The 24,082-nt window shown below is 39.3% G+C and overlaps 1 protein-coding gene across 1 annotated transcript in view; it reads right to left on the bottom strand.

The window, feature by feature from the left end:
* Positions 1–1,946: 1,946 nt before the first annotated feature.
* Positions 1,947–24,082, bottom strand: part of Haspin — a 35,232-nt gene continuing 13,096 nt past the window's right edge. Inside the window, exons 3-5 of the mRNA NM_001015349.4 lie at positions 21,345–21,548; positions 20,992–21,287; positions 1,947–2,211 (exon numbers count right to left, since the gene is read on the bottom strand). Of these exons, the coding sequence (NP_001015349.2) occupies positions 2,007–2,211; positions 20,992–21,287; positions 21,345–21,548 (705 nt within the window). The 3' untranslated portion in view covers positions 1,947–2,006. The remainder of the gene's footprint in view (positions 2,212–20,991; positions 21,288–21,344; positions 21,549–24,082) is intronic.

The following is a 24,082-nucleotide window of genomic DNA, read 5'->3' as shown; positions in this document are numbered from 1 at the left end:
CAGCTATGCACAAATGCATACGTAGCGAAAGCGAGGGGCAGGTTTTATTGCAAAGCGAATGGCACAGAGGGAGTGAGACGACATCGGATGTTTAATTACGATAAGAGGCGATAAAAAGGCGCAGATGAGGTGCCCTACAACAAACTGATGCTTAAAATGTTTATAAAGATGGTTTTTATGATCTGCACCCTGCTGAAAGAGTGACTGTCACCAGCATCCTGGTGGTCTTAATTTTCAACTAATTATCGCTGTGCCAGCTGTAAATAATTATCAACACCGACCATTGGCAACAACAATAAGGCACGCAAAGGACCAAAACAAAAGCAGAAGACGATTTCGACTGTGCAGACTGGCATGGATCACTACATCCAAATGAAGAGAAAACTCAGTACGCAAACCAATATGACGAGTAATCAACCCGAAATCAATCGTATAAAGGTATATGAGACCAAGTGGTTTCTTAATTATGAAGTACAGAAGGAAAAATTTATCTAGTTATTAATTACTTAATGTGTAATATATAATACTATCCTCCGGGTAGGGAGATCGATGGGGTGTACCCTCTTCAGCCTTCGGAGGGAGATGGGATTAGCTAGGATATTTGCTAGTCGGTTAGGGTGGACCATAAGCCTGTCGGCATAACGGCTGCTATGAAAATTACTCTGATCCCCAAGAGGCGTAACTTTCAGATCTCTTTCGATTGCTTTGTTCGTCACGTACCAGGGGAGCCCAGATGCGTGACGTGCAGCTCTCGACTGTGCCAGCTGTAAATAATTATCAACACCGACCATTGGCAACAACAATAAGGCACGCAAAGCACCAAAGCAAAAGGAGAAGACGATTTCGACTGTGCAGACTGGCATGGATCACTACATCCAAATGAAGAGAAAACTCAGTACGCAAACCAATATGACGAGTAATCAACCCGAAATCAATCGAGCCAACAACGGCAATGAAAACTCTGCAGTAAACAATTCAAGCCGATATGCTATCTTGGCGGATTCTCCGACCTAACAACCCAACGAAACAACGGGAAACAATGGGAAACCACAAAAGACCAGGCCTCACCCTACATTTATACGAGAACAGAGTACAAACGCAGTCGTAAATAAACTCGTAGCATTGGTTGGTGACAGGAAATTAAAAAAGGAAATATTCATGAAACAAAACTACAGATTCAAACAGAACCAGACCACCGTATAGTGACTAAATACCTACTCCAACCAATTAAAAATTTGCAAAATATTGCCACAGCACATACATACAACAAAGTCAATTTCTGCTCTCCGCAATCGATGTTTCAACCACCCTTAACTGTCCCAAGCATTACTTCTGGAATTTCCTTCGCGCGTTAAAATCCGGACTACATGTCCGGGCCACATGTCCCGATCACTGAATCCACTATCCTTTCTAACCACGTCAGGCCCTTGTTTTCTCTGCCCACGAACCACTTGCTTAGAGATTAGGATGTTGTGGGGCAGGATTCCCCAATATGTATCGTTATGAAATTTCTTTGTTTTTTTTTTTACTTTTATTAGTCATGTAAATTTCTATCGAGTTGCCAAAAAAATTTGGTACACCCACACATTTAAAAATCGTTTTGACATTTCTTTGTTTTATTGTTTGTCTTGCCAATTTCTATCGGTAAACCAAAAATACTTTGGCACCGCCCACTCTTACGCCAACAAAACGGTCACGCCCACACTTTTTAACAATTTTTAAATTGTTTTTAATTTTATTTCCCAATATCTACCAATGCCCCAGAAAAATTATAAAATTTCACGTTCGGATTCCCACTATCTGAGTAATGGGTATCTAATAGTCGGGGAACTCGACTGTAGCAATCTGTCTTGTTTTATTTTTATCTGTCAGAATAACGAGCAGGGAGCTCGAATATCAAGGGGTAATCGGAATTCAAAGAACTCAGCTTGGGAGATTGTTGTTTTGAATTTTTTTAAGTTCACTTTTATATATATTTCGAAATCTTTTCAATCAGTACATGCATCTTAATTTAAATTAAACAGATAATTTGCGCAATGAGAAGCACTTTCAAATGTCATTATAATGTTTTTCAATTCCTTTATTTTATCAATGTACATCCTGTGAACTTTCGTATTGATGCTTTTGTATTTCACGCTATCCAGTACCTTAACGATAACATATGATAGCCATATGATATTTGTTTTGGGTGAAAACGATGACCAGTTGTTCCTTAAACAAAATAAAGAATTAAAAGAAGAATTATTTACAACATTGGTTTAAGGTCTAAACATGTTAGATAGGTGTTAGGTGTTAATATTTCGTATATAACATATTTATGTTTCCTGCTATCTACTAAACTATGAATGTCTTTAATAAAATGCTTAATTTCAATAAATTCGTGTGCACAATAAGCAATTATTTATTAATAGACAATAGAAAGCGTTATTAATATTTGTTTTTAGCTCACGTAAAAAAATATAAAGAATTAACACCAGCAGGATGCTGGTGAAAGGCACTATTTCAGCGGGGTGCAGATCATAAAAACCTCTTTATAAACATGGTAAACATAATTTTGTTGTACGGCACCTCATTAGCGGCTTTTTATCGCCTCTTATCGTCGTCTCTCTCCCTCTGTGCTATTCCCTTTGCAATAAAGCCTGTCCCTCGCTTTTGCTAATTATGCATTTTTGCCTAGCTATAACCAAAGTAAACTAAATACATTCGAAAATCGAAATATTTAAAATCGTATAAACTTAAAACTGTCTATGAATATCGTTAAAAGGAATGTCGGACACGCTTAACTATAGTACAGTAAAGTTATTTTTTTTATTTTGATTACAATGAAGAGCACATTGCTCACAAAACTAACTCCAGCTAACGTTAATATCATTAAATTGGTTATCTAGGCTTAAGGGTAGATAAGGTTATTACACCTCCACACCCTTCCCAACAGGTTGCGGCTTACGATGTTACTTAAAATATAATTGGCACCCAACCTAAATACCGAATCCACGACTCAATAACATGTAAGTGGGTTGATCAAATTATAGTACAGGGAAAAAAATAAAAATAAATATAACTCCTACAAATTACTTACACAAAATTTAAGCACGTACAATTAAAAAAATGCGTGCTATTCAAACGTGTTATTGTGTTATTGTGTTATTGTGTTATTATATTATAACCGTGTTAGACCTGTTAATACAAAAAAATCTTTGCTATGCTATGTAATTTTTCAAGTTCTTTTGAGTGTTGCTTATGTGCTGTGTTTATGTTGTAGGGTGGTTACTTTGTTATTTGTTAAGTTCTTTTTTTTATATTTTTTGTTTATTTGTTTCTAGTTTTTTGGTTTTTTTTTAGTTTTTTATTCTTATTTATGTTAATTTCCTGGAGCTAGTGAAATCGTATCGACTTTTCCCATTTTTTTACATTAGCGCTGATTTCTTGTTTTACTTCCTTAAATCGGATTTATGAAACATTTTTCCGGACTTTGTTGTTATTGTTACGGTGTTATCTTCCAACACCCCATCGGACCTAAACCGCGGCTCCTTACTTGTAATCTGCATGTTGGTCACGTAAACTTTCTTATCTAGATTGTAAATAAATTAAAATTCTTAGTTAGATTTTGCCTGCGTTATATAAACCTGACGTCCTATAACGATTGCATTCTAAAGCCATCCAATTCCTAGTTGTTCCTTCCTAAAAAATTCGTTGTTTTTTTTAAACAGAAGAAGAAGTCTACTGCAATTTGGACTAACCCAACATCCTTAAAGGTTGTTTGGTCGTTTTTATAGAGTTTGCAAAATTCGCAAGGGGATAATTGGGCGCGTGGAAGTAGAACTTTTCGAGGAGCTGAACACGTACCTCTTAGAACACATATATTCCCTTTCAATTATGTCGCAGATTTGTTAGACGTATTTTAAAAAACTTACAATTCTCGAAGCAAAGTTCTTAAAAAACCTTCAAATATGCTTCTGGGATTTTAACTCGTAATGTCTACGGGCTTTAAAAAATGTTGCAATGCGGCTTATATGGCGAACGTATCCTGTATCATGCGTAATAACGACAACAACGTGGAGCGTCGTTAGGCGAATTAAGTTCTTGTTTGCACCAGTATCTATGGAATAGTAGGAATAGTAGTTTAGGCCCATCTTTGGACATACTCTGGGTATTTAGGTTAAGAGAGTTAAATCAAAGACACTAGAATAACAAGATGCCTAACGGCCATACATTGGTTTGGCACTATGCAGCCACTTTTTTGCTGACGGCCAAAATTGCACTCTATCCGCTCGCTTACGCTGAGAGCCTAAGACATCTAAAAATAGAATTGGCTTGCTTCTGTGAGTGAAAACAAGATAACGTGTATACGTGTGCGTACTTGCGTAAGAAGATAATTTTCGGGCCAAAATCAATTCTGATCGAAGATATTTATTACATAGTAATTAAAAATTCACGCCCTGACTATTATAATTTTAAAGTTTTTTAAATCCGTTTGTTAAGACACTTTTTTCATTTGTGCACTTAATGCATTGATTATTTTTTGATTGCTCAACAATCAATTTTTTTATACACATTTGTTTTTTATTATTTTTAAAAATATTTTCAAAAACTAATGTGTATTTTGCAAATATTAAAAAATAGATCCGATTCAGTTTCCCGAAGTCCGAGTCTATTGAGTAGTTTTTCTCATGTATAAAAAGCTCTGATGGAGCCGTTAAATACTCGGTTTCTTTTAAAATTACCGATCTGCATTTATCGCAACTGGATCCCTTAGCAATATATCCAACAAAATATCTTCAATGGCAAAAAAAAATGTTATCTATATTTTGGTCAAAGAATGTACCTCTCATTGTCTTGTACAATTTTGGAATATAATACAGAGTATTCTTGTTGCTGTATTTCATTTTTTTAATGAAAGGCTGATATATTAGCGAATTTAACTCTATAAAACATCATCATCTGATTCCCAATTCGACTTTTGTGAAAATTTAAAAATGTGTAGAGATGTGAGCTTGGCAATTATTATATTAAATTCGTTAACTAAGGGATTTCTGCAGTTACCACCTTTTGCTCGAACGCACGCAAATATATTTTCAAGGGGATTCTGGTTAACTCTACTAGTTAAAAAGAAAAAATGGTCTTCGTTAAAGCCGGATATACTTTACCCTGAAGTTTTCCCGGGTATGCACACTTTATTTAGGCATGATCGTCACTTCAGGCGGGGAGGTTGAGTCTTAATTACTGTTAGGTCTACCCTCCCTCACGACAAAGGATGTACCTTTTGACGATTCCCTTAAAGTAGAATTCATATTCATATTCATTTTCATATAGATTAGTTTATTTTCGTTCCGCCGTCTTCTGAATTCCCATAATTTCTAAATCTTTTTTCCGCTATCCAATCTGTCTCAAATAGACTGCATATAGGAACCACTTGGTAGTTCTGACTGATTTTGACATGGCACTATGTGGTCCCCGGAAGAAAATATCGAATATCGTTCTCCCTATAATACAAATTGACTTTATTGACGGCTTGATGAACTTATCGTTGTCGCAAGTTAATTATATTCGAAACACTCTTGGTCTGCTATTGGATTTATGTCTTGTCAAAAGTCCTGATGATCCATATCATCCTTCTTTTGATGTGATAATCGACATAGGTACCGTAAAAAAAGAGAAACCATATATGGTTTAGATTGCAAAGGATCCGAAAAGGTTTTATAATTTCGATATCACTATCAACGAGAGCAAAACCCACTCGGCTATGCGATAGCTTGAGCGTCACTGATAAGCTTTTTGCGCTTCGATTCGTTGTGCAGTTCGGATGCTGCTCGGCAAAGACAGTCGCAATGGTGATGTTCGAAGCTGCACCGGCACAATAAATTCGAAACCGAACTTCGCCGGTTTTATTCTTTTTTGAGTGTAAATTCCCCAAGTAGGCCGCTAGTCGCCAGTCCCCATTATTTTAAAAAATGTTCTTCTGGAAAACTCTAACGGATTTTTATGGCGCCTGAATCAGGCCTACGACTGGGATATTCCAAATCGTCTTTCTCACAGAACAATCGGTTGTGCAATATTTTTCGGAATTCAGTTCATTCAGTTAAGAAGTGCAAAGCAACAAAGTGTCACGTTTGAACAGGCAAATCAATTTTATGGCAGAGGACTCAGCTCAGCGTTGCCGCTTAGACAGGGAAGAATCATTTTTGAATATAACTACTGTAGGAAAAATCGACTCAGTAGTACGGCATAAAGTCCACACGTCAATTCATTCAATGATCACAGTGTCGCTACAGATTTTTGGGTGTTAAGCTCAATTTCATCATATCAACCCGAGTATGAAATTAATTATGCCCAATGGAGGTTTGCAGGAAGAATTGAATTGGCACTCATTTTTACAAGAACGCAAAAGTGGATTTACTGATTGGCGCAGAATCCTTTTTCGAACTTCTGAGCGTAGACCAAATAAAATTGGGTTCACTCCATAAAAAGTTATTAGGATAGATTGTATGCAGCGTCATTGTTAATGACAATATATGTTCTTTCAAGACTCTGGTGGAAAGTTTTTGGGAATTGAAACACGTTCCGGACAGTTCGAAGGCTGTTTATACAGCTAAACAAATTGCTTAAGAGCAGCACTTTGCGAAAACCATACACTGGCTCTCGTCTGGTCGTTTTGAGGTGAAGTTGTAACTTAAGAAAGATCCAAGTTTAAAACGACAAAGTGCAGATTCTTGCATTGGAACGGAAACTTGCAAATAAACGGGAACTACACGAAACGTATCAAGAGTTTAGGATTATCTTAACCTTGGGCAAAGTTGCGAGTTGTGTTAGACGCTTCAAGTAAAACCTCGATCTCATCTGCTCTGTTTTTGGCCGTCTTTGTGCTATCTAATAATTTACGCTGAGTCACATCCTGTTGCATCAAGACGTGATCTCCAGCGACTTCTATGTCCACGATATAACAGGAAAGAACAGTATGTTAGAGTTGGAGGTAATTTGCAAAGAAGTGACGAATGTCTTAAAGTTTTTTCTGTCTAGCCAAATGGGCAACAAATCACACAAGTTCAATGACCAGCCACTTCTGAGTCCGTTAAAACGGACTTCCGCTTGGAATAAGATGGAAAAGATGAATGGAATGAGTGGCCTCGTTCGCATCAGATTATACTTTCACCAGAGGTATGTCGTTATTGAGCTTATTGAAAAATGTTCATCATTTAATAAACTCCTGCGGCATAAGTAAATCGATTTGTTCAAGGGAAGAAGCGTTAACGCGTTATTTCGGCTAACGAAATTAAGTTGTCGTTTCTTAGGATGGTTTAAATATTTCAAAAATCGGAGTTGGGTTCAAAATATATGGAGTTGGAGAAATCCGAAAACTTATGCCCACTTGTACAACGTTTAAGTCAAAGTGATGGTTTTACTCTTGAGACAACAGATATGGTTAATTAATGCGCGAGAAGCGTGCACGAAAATTTTCCGTAGCAGCGTTCAATGTTTCCGTTATGTCAATGGGTAGTTTGCCAGATGATAGGGTCAGAATGGCACGCCAATTTTTAGTTTGCGGGGTAGCTTTATGAGCTCCATTCTATGTGTCATTAAGTATCCATGGCCGTTTTCGTGTGTTTTTCGTCAAAGTCTATTCACTTTGTTGTCGATCTATCCACTAACAGTTTCTAATCCGCTTTCAAAAGGTTCGTCGGGTAGCTGAAGAGAGGGAAGTGACGACTCCCATTGCCGGAGTTAAGGCTGCTGATGGATCGCACAGAGAAATGCCGTCAGCAAAGGTTGAGCGGGCTTAGATTTATGAGGCGAGCTTTGAAATCTCCCCACACGCTGAGGATTTAAGCGTTACGAGAACATCATCAAATTTCTAACTCAAATCGTTTTCAATTTAATCCAAATCAAGTTCGCTCAGGATTTTCGGATTGTTTGTTTCAGCTCATCGGTAAGCTTCAACCTTATGTTAACGCAGATCTTTATAGAATCTGCTAATCAACTCTATTATATATTGCAGTCGCCTGTTTACATCAGCGGCAACGTTTCCAGAATTTGTTGCAGCCTTAGCAACAGCGACAACAACTAAAAGATGAGATGATTAAAAAGATGAGCGCAAAGAAGAATAGCAGCAGCTTCCGTTATTTGGCTATGATTTAAAAAGCTTTGTATAATGTGCACTATATATTGTTTATGAATATATCACGAGGGGGTCACCAAAAAGTTGAGCTAATAAGCTTTTTAATTAGCTGTTTTTAGGCAATTAAGATATTTTTTTTCATCGATGCGATGGTTACAAAAAAGTGACTTAATTGCAGAGCGATCAGCAAAACGCTAAGCCAAGTACAAGAGAAAGAACGAGAGAGGGGAGAGCTCAGATGCTCGCGCAGCCGATTTGCATAGATAACAATGATATTCCTGCGCTAAGATAAGAACCTATGTAAAAATGAATAAAAGGCGAAGCCCTCGCAGTAGCTAGTCAGTAAGATTCAAACACCCGAATTGAACTCATTAAATCTACGCACAAGTTTATAGTGCGAACATTTTCGTCCTTCGAGAAATTCTGTTGTTTTCCCCCACCAGTGGTAAGAAACACAGAAGAAAAAACCAGTGCTTTAAAGTAAAAAGAGCAAGGTTATTCGAGTGATTCTTTTGTTTCCCCCACTAGTGGTAAGAAACACAGAATAAAAGACCACGCCTTAAAGTACTAGGACTATAAGGTGAAACATTGTGTTCTTGCTTTTCCTTGGCTGATCAATCAGCTGTGAGTCGAGGTACAGCTAGGTCAACTGGGCGACCAATCAAAAAATTCTCCAACGGATCACGCCAAAGAATACAAGCGAAAGCACAAAAAAGTCACAGTGATTGTTTTCCCAAAATGTTGTCAGAAAGATCTGTGAAATTGATGCAAGAACAAGGAGAGCAATAGAAGTATTGGTAGTCCGATTTACTACTAACAACAATGCGCTGGTAAAATTGGGAGTTGGCGATCATTAATATTTTAATGATAAAATATTTATTAAAACTATGGAAACAAGGCCTACAAGGAGTCACTTTTAAAAGTAGAAACACTTGAAGAGATAAATATACCAAGAGGATCAAAATTATCTGATACCGCGTCAGCTCGGAGTTCCAGTCCAGTTGATAATCTGGTTCAACTGGTGGATAGTAGAGTGGACAGGGTGAGGCAACAGATGAGCCTAATCTACGAAACCCTAGATAGTACAAGTGAGATTGAACTAGTCAATCAGCTGGCAATGATGAAAAGTCATAGGTCCAACGTGACGGACACACAGAAACTGCTTGAAAACATGACAGAACTGACTTTGATCAAGATGAGGCAGACATTCTGCAATCTGAAGTTGCCGCACTAGAGATGGTACTTCAAATGAAGTTGGAACAGTTCAAAAGTTCCAACTACGACGTGCCAGGACTCCCAAAAGTGGACCTTCCAACGTTCAATGGAAATGCCAAGGAATGGCCAATATTTAACGAGCGGTTCTCTGAGCTAATAGACAACAGGAAGGATCCCAGCAACACAAGGAAGCTGAGATATTTAAGAGCCTGCTTAAAAGGAGAAGCTCAAATGGTGGTTAGCCATTTGATAACGGGATCATCGGCTAGCTATACAGCAGCGTGGGAGCTTATCTGCAAACGCTATGAGAATAGCAGAAAAATATTCTCCCAACACCTTAACAAATTAATGGAACTGGAGTGCTTGCTGCCCAATGATGAGAAAAATTTAAGGAAGTTCTTGGATACTGCGACTGAGAGCATATTCATCATAAAGGAAAAAGGAAAAATAGAAAGCTCTGCTGAGGTAATTTTTAGCAGAAATTCTACTGCGGAAATTTTTTGCCAGAAGCCTTACAGCTGTATGAACAGCATGTAAAAAAGGCAAGAGCTATATAGTCCGTGCAAGGCGTACTGGAGTTTATTGAACAACAATACAACTCAGTAAATACCATTACCAAAAATACCGCTCAGCTTGCTACAAGAAAAGTGCACGTTAGATCGTGTGCCTTTTGCTCTAAGGATGGCCACGATATGATAAAGTGTCTCAAATTCAGACACAATCAATCGAAAAAAGAAAAGAATTCGTTCAAAGGAACAGCATGTGCTATAGATGCTTTGGAAAGCATAATGCTATCGACTGTAGAAAGGAAATTACATGCAATCGATGCTCCAAAGGATACAACAGCCTTCTTCATGAAGACAGAAAACGCAGTATCAACAGCAATAGCCTCAAGCAAGGCCAAGACACACTATTGGCTACAGCTGTTGTTTTAGTGAAAAACATAGCTGGAGGTTACAACGAGTTGGTGGCGCTTATTGACGGTGGACACCAGAAGACGCTGATTTCAGAGGAGGCAGCACAAATATTAAGGATTCCCAGAGTAAGGAGTACTATAGAGCTCGAATGTATTTCCCAGACTAATCAATTATCAAAAAATAGCGTCCACCTGACGATCAAACCAAAAATTCTAAGCAGCTTTAAAACATCAGAGCAGATCCACGATTCAACGAGCCAAGCAGAATTGACGTGGTGATAGGTGTGGATCTATTTCCCCTGATTATGATGAAGAAAATAAAAACCGTAAATGGAATCTTGGGACAAAAAACCAGATTTAGATGGATTCTGTCCGGAAATATAACTCGAGCAGCAAAGCAAAAAATTATAAGTGCCACTACAACAATAAATCTCAAGGACCTGGAACGCTTTTGGGAATTCGAAGATGAAGCAGATGAGACGATTACAGACAATGCAGAATGCATTGCAGAAAGCGAAAGCAAATTCCAAGAAACAACTGTCACCAACGAGGAAGGCAGATTTGTGGTTTCAATTCCATTCCACAAAAAGGCAAAGCTGGGAGACTCTCGCAAACGGGCAATAGCAAGGCTTATGCAAATGGAAAAGAAGTTTCAAAGAAACCCAAAGAACTGCGCTGCATACAACATATTCATGAAAGAATACCTTAACGGGTCAAGGTAAATACTATTTACCCCATCAAGCAATCATCAGGCCTGGAAGCTTAACTACGAAGCTACGAGTAGTTTTTAACGCATCCGCAAAGGCGAAAAATGGACTAAGCCTAAATTACGTTATTATAGCTGGTCCTAAGATTCAAAAGGATATATTCGATATTCTAATTACATGGCGCAAGTGGCAATATGCTATGGTAGCCGACATTGAAAAAATGTATCGTCAAATAAAGGTTTCTGAGAAAGACCAAGAATACCAATATACCCAATGGAGAGATGATCCAAAATTGCCGATCAGTCAGTTTAAGTTAACAACCGAAACTTATGGCACATCGGCAGCACGTTTCTGAGAAAGACCAAGAATACCAATATACCCAATGGAGAGATGATCCAAAATTGCCGATCAGTCAGTTTAAGTTAACAACCGAAACTTATGGCACATCGGCAGCACCTTTCTAAGCAGTCCAATGTCTACGAGAGTTGGCAGATCGCTTTTGCCAAGAGGATAGCGTCTTAGCAGAAACAATTAGAGACGACTTTTATATGGATGACCTGGTGGAGACACAGTCAACGAGTGCTATGAACTTCAATGGAAATTGAGACATGTGATGGAGAAGGAGAAAAATCAGCATTGAGGAGAATGAATCGAATAAAACGTATTCGGCAGAAAACCCAATGCTAACACGCATAACAAAGCGGTTAGTGTTATCACAGTTGTCCAGAATTTTCGACCCACTAGGATGGTTGGCACCTGTAACAATTCAAGGCAAATGTTTCATTCAGGAACTGTGGAAGTTACCGATGACTTGGGACGTTGAATTGGAATCCAACTTAGCTAACTGGTAGATGGTGGATCCTAAAGGTCTATCATATTTAGAAGAAATTAGCATTTCACGCTGGACTGGATGCTCCAAAGGTATGGAGCTACATGGATTCTGCGATGCATCAGAGAAAGCATATGCAGCGGCTGTTTATACAAAAGTAGGCGGCAGAGTTACTTTGCTAGCAGCAAAAAGCAAAGTAAATCCTATAAAAAAGCAGGAAAACAATTCCAAAGTTGGAATTATGTGCTGCGCATTTATTAGCATAATAATAATAATTCGATCGCCGACGTGTGAAGACGTTTTTATCGTGCTCCGCACAAAATCGGTTGTTTTGAGTGAAGTGAACGCCAAATAAAATAAACTAAATAAAAAATCTGAAAGCGAAAGAGACGCTCTATGCGATGCAAGATCGCTTAAATACATAGTGAATTGTTATCTTAAATAATAAAACTATGAGTCAGAATGACACTCGCGCCCAGCGTCAGCGCGAGCATGACGAACGCCGACTCTCAATTCAGCGCAACAACGCGTACTTCTCCTACGTCTCACCGACAATCCCAAACGCAGACATCGAGCGGTCAATAACCCATAGCCCAGGAAACCTTCTTCTACCAACAAATCAAGAAAGAGCGCGCTCCTGCTCTCCCGCTCTATTGGCTCCGACAGAAGCCCCGCTACCTCCAACAACAACAGCTGGAGAGGGACCGGCAGCCCGCTCTGCCTCGTCATCGGCTGCACCCGCTCACGGTCTGACTAAGTCAGCGAAAGCAAAACCGCTAGCAATAAACGGTACTGCTGCACTGCCAGCAAAACAAAACGAAAACGTAAACAAAAAAGCTGGGTCGACCTGGCAGACTGGAATGGACCGCTACATTACAATAAAGCGAAAGCTCAGCCCGGAAAATTCAGATTTGGGAAACAAGCCGAAAAATACACGCGATAACTCTACCTTGATCAAAAATGTAGCCCCTGCAAATACCAACAGATTTGCCTTGCTGGTAGATACCGCTGAGGACGTGCCGCTGGGATCCGTTGATATCGAACCGAAGAAAACAAAGCCTCCGCCAATATACATCCGCGAGAAGAGCACAAGCCGTCTTGTAAATACTTTGATTGGCCTTATTGGGAAAGATAGCTTTCATATAACTCCCCTCGTAAGAGGTACTATCAACGAAATCAAACTTCAGACGAAAACGGAGGACGACTACAGAAAAGTCACAAACTATTTTACCGCACAAAAAATAGGCTTCTACACCTACCAGCTTAAAAGCAGCAAGGGCCTGCAAGTAGTCCTGAAGGGCATTGAGTCTGATGTTACGCCCGAAGAGATAACTGAGGCGCTAAAGGAAAAGGGATTTTACGCCAAAAACGTGTTCAATATCAAAAACAGAAACAGGCAGCCCCAACCACTCTTCAAGATTGAGCTTGAACCAGAAAACAAGCCTCCTAGAAAAAACGAGGTTCACCCAATTTACAAACTCCAGCTCCTTTTGCACCGTAGGATCACGGTAGAAGAGCCGCACAAACGCAACGCTCCTGTACAATGTACAAACTGCCAAGAGTATGGCCACACGAGGTCATATTGTACACTTCGCCCGGTGTGCGTAGTCTGTGGAGATCTCCACGACTCCAAACAGTGTCAAATTAACAAAGAAAATGCATGCGAGAAAAAATGTAATAACTGCGGGGGCAATCACACAGCAAACTACAGAGGCTGTCCAATCTACAAAGAGCTGAAAATCCGTCTTCACAAAAGAATGAACACGGCGCGGGCACACCAAGGATCAGCTACCCTGATACCATCAGAGACAAATCCTGAAGTAATTTTCTCGAAAGCAGCTAGTTTCGCTCCCTGGCCTACATTCAACACTAACAAGACAACATTTGCTAACGTTTTAAAATCAGGTATGACGCCTCCAACCCAAAACTCCCGAACTCCACATGAAGTGCACACAAAATTAGACACACAACAAAACTATCACCCAGCTGCGCAGCAGGAAACAAAAACTGAAGCTATGATGCAAGCCTTACAACAGAGCATGATGGAATTTATGACATTTATGAAGACCACCATTCAAGACATGATGCGTAATCAAAACCTTTTGATACAAATGCTTGTAGCCCAACAATCAAATAAATAATGGCTACCTTACGCATAGCTACGTGGAACGCCAATGGCGTCTCACAGCGCAAACTTGAGCTAGCTCAATTCCTACATGAGAAGCATATCGACGTAATGCTTCTTTCGGAAACTCATCTCACAAGCAAATACAATTTTCAAATAAGAGACTACCATTTCTACGGTACAAATCATCCCGACGGAAAAGCACACGGTGGCACCGCCATACTCATAAGGAACCGTATGAAGCACCACTTTTACAAAGAATTTGCGGAAAATCATCTTCAGGCCACATCTATCAACATTCAGCTGGATGACAACACTCTCCTTACACTAGCGGCCGTATACTGCCCCCCCCCGTTTCACAGTATTAGAAGCTCAATTCCTGGATTTCTTCCAAGCACTAGGGCCACACTTCATTGCAGCAGGCGACTACAACGCTAAACATACTCACTGGGGATCGCGACTTGTGAACCCAAAAGGAAAACAGCTTTATAAGACGATAATAAAAGCCACTAATAAACTTGACCATGTTTCCCCCGGGAGTCCTACATACTGGCCATCAGACCTCAATAAGCTGCCAGACCTGATCGACTTCGCAGTTACGAAAAATATTTCCCGCAGTTTGGTTAAAGCTGAATGTCTGCCGGATCTCTCATCTGATCACTCGCCTGTACTAATTCACCTCCGCCGATACGCAGAAAACGTGAAACCACCAACCAGATTGACCTCTAGCAAAACAAACTGGCTCAGGTATAAAAAATATATAAGTTCACATATTGAGCTAAGCCCAAAACTCAATACTGAATCTGATATAGAGAGCTGCACGTGTGCATTGCAATCCATCCTTACTGCAGCAGCTCTTACTGCAACACCCAAAATAACAAATAATACAATTAATTCAAAAAAGACCAACGTACAAATCGAGCAACTCGTCCACGTAAAACGTCGCTTACGCAGAGAATGGCAATCTTCCAGATCCCCAACTGCAAAACAAAAGCTAAAAGTAGCCACACGGAAACTGGCCAACGCTCTGAAACAAGAAGAGGACGACGATCAGCGCCGATACATAGAGCAACTCACACCAACAGGCACAAAACAAAAGTCACTGTGGCGAGCCCACTCAACTCTTCGCCCACCGACTGAAACCGTTTTGCCGATAAGGAATTCATCAGGTGGCTGGGCCCGTAGTGATGAAGACAGAGCCAACACATTTGCCGCTCACCTACAAAATGTGTTCACGCCAAACCAGGCTACTAGCACATTCGCGCTACCGTCCTATCCCGTAAACCGCCATCAGCAACACACCCCAATTGTGTTTCGTCCTAAAGAAATAACTAAAATAATCAAAGACAATCTCAGCCCGAAAAAATCCCCCGGCTACGACCTTATAACACCGGAAATGATCATCCAGCTGCCACATTCTGCAGTTCGCTACATAACCAAGCTCTTTAATGCCATCACCAAACTTGGTTACTTTCCACAACGATGGAAGATGATGAAGATCATAATGATTCCAAAGCCTGGTAAGAACCACACAGTCGCTTCATCTTACAGACCAATAAGTCTACTCTCATGCATTTCGAAACTATTCGAAAAATGCCTGCTGATCCGACTTAATCAACATCTGATATACCACAATATAATCCCAGCCCACCAATTTGGATTTCGCGAAAGCCACGGAACCATTGAACAGGTGAATCGTATTACAACGGAAATAAGAACTGCATTTGAATATCGCGAATACTGTACAGCAGTATTTTTAGACGTATCCCAAGCATTCGACAAAGTCTGGCTCGACGGCCTAATGTTTAAAATTAAAACATCCCTACCCGAAAGCACACACAAACTTCTAAAGTCTTACCTCTATGACAGAAAGTTTGCAGTGCGGTGCAACACTGCCACTTCCACTGTTCATACAATTGAGGCTGGAGTCCCCCAAGGCAGCGTTCTTGGGCCAACCTTATACCTCATCTATACAGCCGACATCCCTACAAATAGTCGCTTAACGGTATCCACATTTGCCGACGATACAGCTATCCTTAGCCGTTCAAGGTCCCCTATCCAAGCTACAGCACAGTTGGCACTGTACCTCATCGACATTGAGAAGTGGCTCTCTGACTGGCGAATAAAAGTAAACGAGCAAAAATGCAAGCACGTGACGTTTACGCTAAACAGACAAGACTGTCCTCCGCTCTTGTTGAACAGCATACCACTCCCGAAAGCAGACGAGGTAACGTACCTAGGAGTACACCTAGACAGAAGACTCACATGGCGCAGGCACATTGAAGCCAAAAAAAACCCAACTTAAACTCAAAGCCAACAACTTACACTGGCTCATCAACTCTGGTTCTCCGCTCAGCCTAGATCACAAGGTCTTGCTCTACAATTCTATATTGAAACCAATCTGGACCTATGGCTCACAGTTATGGGGCAATGCCAGCAACAGCAATATTGACATCATTCAGCGAGCACAATCAAAGATTCTGAGAACCATCACTGGGGCACCGTGGTACGTTCGGAGTGAAAACATCCAAAGAGACTTAAATATCCCATCAGTTACCAACGCAATCACGGAACTTAAGGAAAAATACCATAGCAAGCTTCACACGCACCCCAACCACCTAGCGCGAGGTCTAATCCAGCTCAGCAGCCGTTCCCGTCTCCGGCGAAAGGACCTACCAACCCAGCGAATAAATTATTAGGGCCGTTTAAACATAGAACAGTTGGAAAAATAATACAACTGTTCAAAAAATACTTGTTATAGTTAAGATTTTTAAACTTATTGTTAGTTCTTATACAAGAAGATTCAATAAATAAAAGCAAAGTAAAATAAAAAAAAAAAAAAAAAATTTATTAGCAAAGTTATTAGCGAAGGTGCAGGCTATATGGAGCAACAAGATCACAACGCATGCATGAAGTGATTCGCAAATTACTATTGCTTGGATACAGAACAAGCGCAGCAAAGATAAATTCGTCAGAACTAGAGTGGAAGAAATTAATAAACTAATTCCCAATGTCAAATGGAATTACGTTAAGTCGGTAGGCAATCCAGCAGGCGTGGCTTCAAGAGGGATATCACCGCCAGCTCTTAAAATCTTTGAAATTTGGTGGAGAGGGCCGAATTGGCTAGCTATAGATGCACAACACTGGCGCACTCAAATGGAATCGGAAATTGTTGTGGTATCCACATTGATAAAAATCCGAATATCTGCAAAATCAACTTTTATCAAAGTATTCATCGATCGACAATCTTCTTAGAGTAATGGCGTATGTATTACGCTTCATAAAAAAGCTGAGAGGAAAATCGTAACAGCCGTCACATCTTACGGCTGACGAATTAAAGCTGAAGCTAACAAAGATTGTCGTGGTAAAGATACAACAACAGCTGGATTTTGGACACGAAGTCAAACTACTTAAAAACAAAGAGTAAGTTACAGGCGCTAAATCCGTTTTTGGATAGTGATGGGGTACTTCTGGATTTTTGGCATACAAAATTCCTTAAAGAAATATTTAAGGGAATGTATTGTAGGCATACCGTACAAGAAAGAGATGTCCAGTCAACTGATGGGAAATTTACCAGTTTATCGAGTAACGGCTGATTACTCGTTTTAAAATACTGGAATCGACTACGCCTGACCGTTCCAGATTCGCTGCTCAAAGGGAAGAGGTCAAAAAACGTATAAAGGATACATTTGTGTATTTGTTTGTATGGCAACAAAAGCAATACATCTGGAAGCTGTTAGCGACCTTTCGTCAGACAAATTCCTGGAGGCTCTTCGACGGTTCTTTGCAAGACGAGGCAAGAGTGAGAACCTATACTAAAATAATGGAACAAACTTCGTGGGAGCTTCAAGAGTATTGGACAAAGAATTTGTAGCTGTCATTAAAAACAATGAGTTAGCACCTACACTAGAAAAAGAAAGCATGAAGTGGCACTTTATTCCCCCGCGAAGCCCCCACATTGGAGGTTTATGGGAAGCCGGTGTAAAATCAGTGAAGCATCATCTTAAACGAGTTATTGGTGAAAACAGCTTTACATATGAAGAATTTGCATCGTTGCTGTCAAATCGAAGCAGTGCTAAACTCGCGTCCATTAGTCACTGTAAGGAGCGAAAACGATGGTGAGGACATATTAACGCCGGGTCATTTTCTGGTGGGAAGACCTCTAATTGGAGCTCCTGAACATTTTGACGAAAGTAAGACAATCAGCTCTTTGGATAGATGGAAGTTTATTCAACGCATCAGAGGTGATTTTTGAAAGAAATGGAAATAGGAGTAATCTGGTGTCATTGCAACAGCGAACCAAATGGGGCCAAGAAAAGCCGAATCTGAAGGAGGGACAGCTGGTTCTTATAAAACATGAGAACACTCACCATGCAAAATGGCCAATGGGAAGAATCATTAGTACGACTCGAGGACAAGACGATAATGTCAGGGTAGTCACGGTTAAAACAAACGATGGGGAAGTAAAAAGATCGCTAAACAAGATCTGTCAACTTCCTGTTAGCGAAGCAAAACCAGCTGGAGCTGCAACGCCATCTATAACGGAGTCAATGCAGCTACGCAATGACAAGAAGTTTAGGCAGCGAGTTCCAAAAGACAAAAGGAATGGCACTGGAAGCATAGCTACTGTGCTATGCTGTGTATCGATATTGCAAGCTACAACTGCGACAGAAAATTCGGAACCTCGAAAACAGGCCGAAGAACTTGGGAATATTTAAGACATCGACGCAAAAGCTGCAGTTATGGTGAACAAAATTGGTAAATTTGAAGTCGCTACAGCCAGTTGGCAATTATTGTTTTATTATGACGTGCAAGCCAATTTTAATGTCATAAAACTATCAGAGGACTTCATGGAAAAATCCCGCTTAGTTTGCGAAAAAAATGGGAGACTTCAAGGACTATAGCTATTTCCTCGGCACGACAATACGGACAAAAATTGACAACTTCAAAGAAAAAGACAAAACACTACGGCACCGTACCAACCGAAAGAAAAGGTTTATACTGTTCTTTGATATCGGAAATGCAAATCGAATACAGGAAAATATGCAAACGATCATAAAAAACGAAAAACATCTATTGGAATATGTTGACAATCAGACCTCGGTCATCAATGCCACGGAAGAATTAGTAAGAGCAACTACGATGGAAGCAAACCGGAATTTGGGAAAACTGACCCAACAAGTCAACATTATTGCAGAAACCATGAAGGAGCACTTTATTATATATAAGGAGTCAATTAAATTCCTTATGTTATCAAATCAAGTGCGAAACTGGATTGAAGAGGCAGAAAGCCTACAAGCAACAGCGATCTCAATGATAACGGACATTAGTGAAGGAAGAATTCATCCTACACTAATTGCGCCTAACAAAATGCTGGAGGAGTTCGAAAAAGTTAAGCAAAAATTAGGACGAAAACAAATGCTACCGGGTGGAAATTCAGTTGTACAATTACCACTATGCTAAGTGAAAAAATGGCACACACTAAGTGCTCGCCCAATTTTGTACTTCCATTCAGAAATACAATCTGCAGGGCCAAAAGCCCTTGCACCGCTAATAAAAAGAAATTTTTGTTCTCTGCTTTCCATTGATTAAACATCATCTGATGTATTGTCTTATATAAGTTAACTTAAGTTAACGCCGCTTCGGCGAACATGTGATACGTAGCCGCCAAACACTGCTTATTTGCGTGGCCGCTACGAATATGAAACCGCAAAAATGTGTTTCGTTTTCATTTTAGCTCTTTATTTCTTCTTCGTATTTTTGTATTCGTATATTCAGTTCTTTTCTACCCTCGTAAGAAGCAGCACTTACTATGCTCAATAAAGTGACATTCAAAAGTTACTCCGTCGAATAATTATTGTAAAGCCACCGGCTTACAGAAATTTACGTAGTTTACCATTAACATAAAGTACCAGGAAACTGGTTAATTTATACAAAACAAAAACCGATAATATAAAAGTGGAAAAATGTAACACAATGACAACATACCCTCCCTCACGACAGAGTATGTACTTTTTGACGAGTCCCCCAAAGTAGAATTCATATTCGTAAAGCTGACATTTGAATATAGATTAGTTTATTTTATACGAACTCTTTCATTCCGCCGTCTTCTGAATTCCCAGAATTTCTAAATCTTTTGTACACTATCCAATCTGTTTCAAAAAGACTGTCCGATAGGAACCCCCTGGGAAGTTCTGACTGATTTTAATATACCTGGCACTATGCGGTCCCCGGAAGGAAAATCGAATATCCTTATCTCTATAGCTCAAATTGACTCTATTTAATGATATTCGAAACACTTTTAGTCTGGTATTGGATCTATGTCTTTGTAACAAGTCTAAGTAATAAAAGAGAAACCAGAAGTCTAGCATGCGAATTCATTATTTTCGCAAGGCAAACTTTTTGAGGTTAAAAATTTTATAGCTGGCTTTAATTGATCCGATCTTTATTCCTGCAGCATAAAGACGGATGCCATTTATATTTTTTATACCGCAATTAGATCATTTTTTAACTCTTGTGTTTCGATGTACTAATCTCTAATCTAATCTCTCCAGAAAAAAGGTAGAAAATTGAACTCAGAGGAATCTCTAAATTTCGGCTATTCCAAATCTTTTCGGAAATATTATCACTCCTTATTTGCAGCGCCTTTGTAGATCAAGCAGCTCAACAGCTACTAACCTTTCAAAGCTAACTTCCGTTTTTATACGGGGCTTCTAACAGATGTCACCTACACTGTTAATAACTCTCTTCTAGTAGGGAATATTTATTTATTACATTTCCCTGTTGATCTTTTAAATAGCAATTTAAATTATTTGAATGGCAGGAAAATCGTGGCAGGAAAAACCTTTTGAAAAATTATTTTTCTTGTATTCTCCGAGTTGTACACTACGATGAACGTGTAAAAAACAACAAATATTTTTAAATTAAATCCTATAGACGTCTATTCCGACCGTTCAGGTAAGTTGTCGATTGAATGGGTGTGTTAGCAAAGAAATGTAATAGAAAATATTATGCAGAATACAAACCCTGGACATTCCTACTTAAAATTATAAATAAAACGCCACTTTGTTTTCATGGTTTACGTACTTTAACTCATTCCGCATCATTCGATAGACATCGTATTGATAATCTCCTGTTGCCTGGAAAAGTTCCTCATCTCTTGAGAGATCATTAAAATAGCAGCAGTCATTAATTGTAACTCTTGAAAGTGTGTAGTCAATAATAGTAACGTTCACTCCTTTTGAAAGCAAAGTTAAATTACTGCTTTTGAATGTACAAACTATGTGCTTCTTATTGGTGTATTCAATTAATATGTTTCCCAAATGAAGGTCCCTGTGCTCAAATTGATACTCTTCTTCACCAACAGCAAGCGCTAGAATAATCTATAAATAAAGTTATTAAATTATATAGTATATTTTAAAAATGTATAAACGAGTTACCTGTTGTAAAGCGTAATATGATTGTTCGGAATTTAAAAATTTAAAATTTGCCATGTCACTTCCGGCAAACTTCAGTTCTAGGACTGCAAAAAGTTGATTGTCTCCAAAAAGTTCCGGATGGTCATTTTCAGATCCCTTTTCGTTGTCATACTTTTCCCAAAGCTTTATAAAATGTGGTGGATACCTTCCTTTAACTAGTGATACCTTAAAGAAAGTTCAGTCTTTTTACTTTTCGCTTCCTTACAAATTTGGATTTTGTATGGCTTAGTTTATAATTTACAACCGCTAGAATATCATTTCTGATAATATATTTTCATTAATTATTTTAAGCAACTTACGGTATATAAAAAAAATGCGGCAAACCTCAATAAAAATGATTTATTATCCGACGGACTTTGTAATTCTTGTTTTAATATAATATATTTCACCTTTTACAACCTTGCACCATTATGCAACTAAATCATATGTCTGTCATAGAATTAAAATAATGATTATTATGTCTAAACACTAAACACTCCTTTATAAATCTAATTTTTTTAAGTATAAACTTGTAATTTACGACTGTAACGACTTCATTTCCACAAATATATATTTATACCCGTTACTTGTAGAGTAAAAGTATGTAACAGGCAGAAGAAAACGTTTCTGACTATAGTCAAAATTATATATATTCTTGATCAGGGTCGAGATCTCAGCAACTATAAAAGCTAGAAGGTTATGTTATGAGCATACAGATTCTAGAGACAAAGCGCAGCGCAAGTTTTTTATGCTGCCAAGCTCACTTTAACGCCCACAAACCAGATACAACTGTCACGCCCACATTTTAGGAAAATTACTTGATACTTATTTACAGTTTTATTATTCTTGTAAATTTTTATTGATTTCCAAAAAACTTTTTGCCACGCCCTCTCTAACGTCCTAAAACCGCCCAAAACTGCCACGACCACAAAAAACAATTTTTGGATATTTTTTCATAATTTAATTAGTTTTGTAAATTTCAATAGATTTGCAAAAAAGTTTTTGCCACGCCCACTCTAACGCCCAAAACTGCCACGACCATATTTTTGAAAAATTGTTGCGATTTATTTTTAAAATTTAAATTTGTATCGATTTGCCAAAAAAAAATTTGCCACGCCCTTTCTAACGCCTTAAAGCCGGCAAACCAGTCACGCCTACACTTTTAAACAATTTTTCCCCAATATCTATCGATATCCCAGAAAAGTGAGTAATGGGTCGGCGTTCTCTCTTGTTTTAAATATTGTTAAACACCTGTATATTAAAGGCGTCAATAAATTTTTTGCGTAACGCCGTGACTGTGAATCTCACTGCCATTCTCCTTAACAGTAATCCGCGGGGATATTAAATGTTACCTACCACTTCGCTTACTTTGTGACATAGATGCCGAATATAACCGGAATCTATAACCTTGTCGTCTTACTTTAGTTATATCAGAAACAACATAACCTCAAAGTTTACTATCCGAGTCCACCAGGAGATCGATCCGGAATAAGCCCCGTTGCCAGTTGCCCCGCAACATCCGATCTGATCGGAGATTCATACAAATGTCTAACTGAATATCTTTTACAACTACATGGCCCCGACTATGTTTATATTCCTGCCAGAGAAATGTCATGTAGGAACGATTTGAACAATATATTGCAACACTTATGGTCATAAAAGTGGTATTTCTTGCAAAAAAAAACGAGATAATCGATATCCCGATACTCTCGGGAATAATTTCTTAAGCTCTTTACATGTACGGCACCGGAAGGCATAGGAACAGAACGACAAACCACGGAGATGGAAGGAGCAAATGAGAGGAAGGCAGACAAGAGGTTGGAGACGGAGATCGTGGACCGCTTACGAAACTGGGGTACTAAAGGAACACTAACCCATTGGAATTCCCTAGCAAAACAATGGGCAGAACGAAATCTAGGAGGATCAGCTGGTACAGCTCCTTTATCCTGGAGGAAGCTGCCATCGACTAGTGAACCCTAACGCCGTCTGAGATAAGTACATGAGCGAAATTATCGGCGGAGGAATAGGAATACTTCCTGCATACAAGATATGAAGAAAAACTGGAGACTAGGATTAGTCAGTTGAGACAGCGGAACTGCGGAAACTATCGGAACAGGTGAAACTCGCATATACAGGAACAGTATACGAGGAGGTCCGGGTTCGCAAGAATCCGGTTTAGATGAAGGTCATTCACAATGTCGTTCCTGATACTGGAGAAGGTGACAGGGGGAATCCTTTTGGGCATGGATTTCCTCACAGCGCTCACAGCGGACTTAGATGCGGAAATCTGGAGCTGGAAATAACAGTGGCACGCAAGGATGAAGACAAGAAGGACCAACACGAAGTGGACAGACCAGAAGAATTGGAAGATGAGCTGTCCAAAAAGGAAGTACAGTATTCGAAAACATGAGCGGGGTAACAATCATACATCAAGGATGACCAGCCAATAAAGCAATGTTCCATCTCATTGAAAAGGTAATCACCTGCGGTCTAACCACGACACAACGATCCAGAGGGCATTGGATACAATAATAGGATCCGACATGAAGCCAATCGCCCTTGCGGTTTAAGCAATCGGGAGCATTTCCACAATCTAAAGGTGGCGTTCAGACGGATTCTACGGATTATCTCGGGTAAATGCAACTTCTTTCAAAAGGAGCTAAGGTATCTGGGACATGTGGTGAGAGACCAATATACTGGGGTATCAACAATTACAAAAG

The sequence above is a fragment of the Drosophila melanogaster genome, chromosome 2R (genome assembly GCF_000001215.4).
Source record: "Drosophila melanogaster chromosome 2R".
Taxonomy (NCBI): domain Eukaryota; kingdom Metazoa; phylum Arthropoda; class Insecta; order Diptera; family Drosophilidae; genus Drosophila; species Drosophila melanogaster.
This window is presented reverse-complemented; position numbering and strand designations above follow the sequence as displayed.